Here is a 3,538-nt window from a genome sequence, read left to right as displayed (position 1 = left end):
GGCCAATAGTGCCGCTTTGACCTCGGAGTCTTAATGAATTCATTCTCACTTTTATTCATATTCTACTTTGTTTCTGTACACTTTAACTGTGAACAATTCAACATTAAAAATCGAAGTGTCTCGGATCTGTGCTATATAAAGGAGTTTCTTTCAAGTTTTTCTTTGGCCGATGGGGTCGGAATTTCCTTTTTGGTGGGCAAGGTGATTTTGTTCGGTTTTGGCCAAGTGAGGGAGTATTCAAGTGAAATACAATAATTTTGACTTCGGTTGAGGAAGTTCCTCGGGAAGTAAACTTTGGTCACCCTTAGCCGAATAGTAGGTATTCGGACAAGGGCTAAGGTTTCTTCCTTGGCCGAAATGGTCTCGTAGATTCGGTACGACACTGGCAGGTGAAAAATGTTCTACCTTTGCTGATAGGATGTCTCGGGAGGGGTTATGTCATTCAACCTTGGCCGAGAAGATATCTCGGGAGGGGTTCATTTCATTCAACCTTGGCCGAGAGAGAGTGCTCGGGAGGGATTATTTCATTCAACCTTGGCCGAGCGAGAGTGCTCGGGAGGGATTATTTCATTCAACCTTGACCGAGAGGATGTCTCGGGAGGGATTATTTCAACCTTGGCCGAGAGGATGTCTCGGGAGGGATTATGTCATTCAACCTTGGCCGAGAGGATGTCTCGGGAGGGATTATGTCATTCAACCTTGGCCGAGCGAGAGTGCTCAGGAGGGATTATTTCATTCAACCTTGACCGAGAGGATGTCTCGGGAGGGATTATTTCATTCAACCTTGGCCGAGAGGATGTCTCGGGAGGGATTATTTCATTCAACCTTGACCGAGCGAGAGTGCGCAGGAGGGATTATTTCATTCAACCTTGACCGAGAGGATGTCTCGGGAGGGATTATTTCATTCAACCTTGGCCGAGAGGATGTCTCGGGAGGGATTATGTCATTCAACCTTGGGCGAGCGAGAGTGCTCGGGAGGGATTATTTCATTCAACCTTGACCGAGAGGATGTCTCGGGAGGGATTATTTCATTCAACCTTGGCTGAGCGAGAGTGCGCGGGAGGGATTATTTCGTTCAACCTTGACCGAGAGGATGTCTCGGGAAGGATTATTTCATTCAACCTTGGCCGAGAGGATGTCTCGGGAGGGATTATGTCATTCAACCTTGGCCGAGCGAGAGTGCTTGGGAGGGATTATTTCATTCAACCTTGGCCGAGCGAGAGTGCTCGGGAGGGATTTAAGTTTTGGCTTACGATTAGACTGAGCAAAAAAGTTTCTTGAAGAATAGCTTGTTTCATTGATATGGTGCCTTGTTAAAAACCTTTTCTCAGGAAAACCTCTTTTCACATTTTTCTAAGAGGAGAAAACCTGAAAAAGGAAAAGAATGCACCGAAACAGAATTACATGGTGTATGCTAACTAAAGTAATGCTTCAAGTGTGTTGCATTCCACGTCCGAGGGATAGCCTTCCCTGTTAGTTCTTCCAACTTGTATGCTCCGTTTTGTAAATTGTGCATTATGCGATAAGGGCCATCCCAGTTAGGTGCCAACTTTCCTTGGGATTTGTCCCGTCGCGCGTCTCCTGTAACTCGCCAGACCAAGTCGCCGGGTTGGAATTCGCGGGGTTTGACCTTCGTTTGGTGTTTCCTGATTAGCTTGGTTTGGCAAGCCTCCATATTGATGAGGGCTTGATCACGTGCTTCCTCAACTAAATCCAGTTCGATGTTTAGTGCTTCCCCATTGGTTCGTTCATCGAATATTGTTCGTCTCAAGGAAGGTTCACCTACTTCCACTGGAATCATGGCATCTGTGCCATAGGTTAACCGAAAAGGGGTTTCTCTAGTTGAGCTTTGTGGGGTACAACGGTAGGCCCATAAGAGTTCGGGCAAACAGTCGGGCCATGTTCCTTTAGCTTGCCCGAGTCATCGTTTCAACTCTTTGAGGATGACCTTGTTTGCTGCTTCGGCTTGCCCATTTGACTGGGATGTTCCACCGACGTCATCTTGTGCTTGATCCCTAGTCCGGCCAGAAACTCATTGAAACGGCGGTCGGTAAATTGCAAACCATTATCGGTGATCAAAGCAAAGGGAATTCCGAAACGTGTGATGACGTTCTTCTAGAAGAATTTCTGTACGTTGCTGGCCGTGATGGTAGCTACTGCTTCTGCTTCGATCCACTTAGTGAAATGATCGATGGCTACAAGGAGGAACTTAACTTGGCCTTTTGCTGGTGGGAACGGCCCCAATATGTCCATTCCCCAGTTAGAAAACGGCCAAGGAGTGGTGATGGAATGCAACTCCTCGGGTGGTTGATGCGTCAAGGGTCCATGCTGCTGGCAAGGCCTGCACTGTTGAACAAAATTGACGCAATCCGTCAGTAGAGTTGGCCAATAGTATCCTGCTCGGATAACCTTGGTGGCAAGAGTTCGGCCGCCCGAGTGAGTTCCACATATGCCTTCGTGGATTTCCCTGATCACGTATTGTGCCTATTCCAGTGCCAAACATTTCAGTAATGGTGTCGACATCCCCCTTTTGTACAATTCCCCAGCAATTAAGGTGTATCGAGCCGCAACGACTTTCATCTTTTTTGCCTCCAAGGGATTAGTGGGTAATGATCCGGTTGCGAGATGTTCGACTATCCCAGTCATCCAATTGGGCGTTGCTTGCTGAACCTGCAAACATTCAGCTTGGGTAATACTTGGCCTGTGTAGTTCTTGCTGCATCATGCTGCGCAAATGACTGGTTTTCTTGCTGCTGGCTAGCTTAGCCAACTGATCGGCTCTCGTGTTGAGCTCTCGGGGTGTGTGCTTAACTTGGACATCTTCAAAGTTACCCTTCAGTTTCTGGAAAGCATGGAAGTATAACAGCAGTGTTGGTTCCTTGATTTGGAAAGTACCATTAACTTGTCCTGTCACCACCTGCGAATCGCTCCAACATTGTATCTTGGTAACACCCAGGTCCTGCGCCAACCTCAGGCCTGCCAAAAGGGCTTCGTACTCGGCTTGGTTGTTGGACATTTTAAAGCCGAACTGCAAGGACTGTTCGATCACTACCTGCCCAGGGCCTTCTAAAATAATGCCGGCGCCACTGCCTCGTTGGTTTGACGACCCGTCTACATGTAAGGTCCAGAGGGGGGGCTCGGGGGCTATTTGTGGCGTGAACTCATTTACGAAATCGGCCATGCTTTGTGCTTTGATGGGCCCTCTTGGTTCGAAACGAATGTCGAACTGAGACAGCTCGATAGACCAGGCGACCATTTGCCCTGCCGATTCCGGCTTGCGCAAGACCTTAGTTATTGGGCTGTCTGTTCGGACGAGCACCCGATGGCTCTGAAAATAGTGTCGAAGGCGCCTGGCGGTATGTACAAGAGCCAAGACCGTCTTTTCAAGATGTTGATATCTCGTCTCGGTGTCTTGTAGCGCTCGACTGACGAAGTACACTGGCATCTGTTCCGTTCTTTCTTGCACCAACACGGTGCTGATGGCCTTGTCCGACACTGATATGTATACTATCATGTCGAGACCAGGGTCCGGTTTGATT

At 48.3% G+C, this 3,538-nt stretch overlaps 1 protein-coding gene across 1 annotated transcript; it reads right to left on the bottom strand.

Moving 5' to 3' along the window:
* Nucleotides 1–1,414: 1,414 nt before the first annotated feature.
* On the bottom strand, nt 1,415–1,801 carry LOC145952296 (uncharacterized). Its single transcript, XM_083064638.1, has one exon. It carries the CDS (start codon nt 1,799–1,801, stop codon nt 1,415–1,417), a length of 387 nt encoding a protein of 128 aa, XP_082920764.1.
* Nucleotides 1,802–3,538: the final 1,737 nt, after the last annotated feature.

The sequence above is a fragment of the Cajanus cajan genome, chromosome 10 (assembly GCF_000230855.2).
Source record: "Cajanus cajan strain Asha chromosome 10, NIPB_CcT2T_4, whole genome shotgun sequence".
In the NCBI taxonomy this organism is placed as follows: Eukaryota; Viridiplantae; Streptophyta; class Magnoliopsida; order Fabales; family Fabaceae; genus Cajanus; species Cajanus cajan.
Note: the sequence above shows the minus strand (reverse complement) of the source record. Positions and strands in the feature narration are given on the sequence as shown.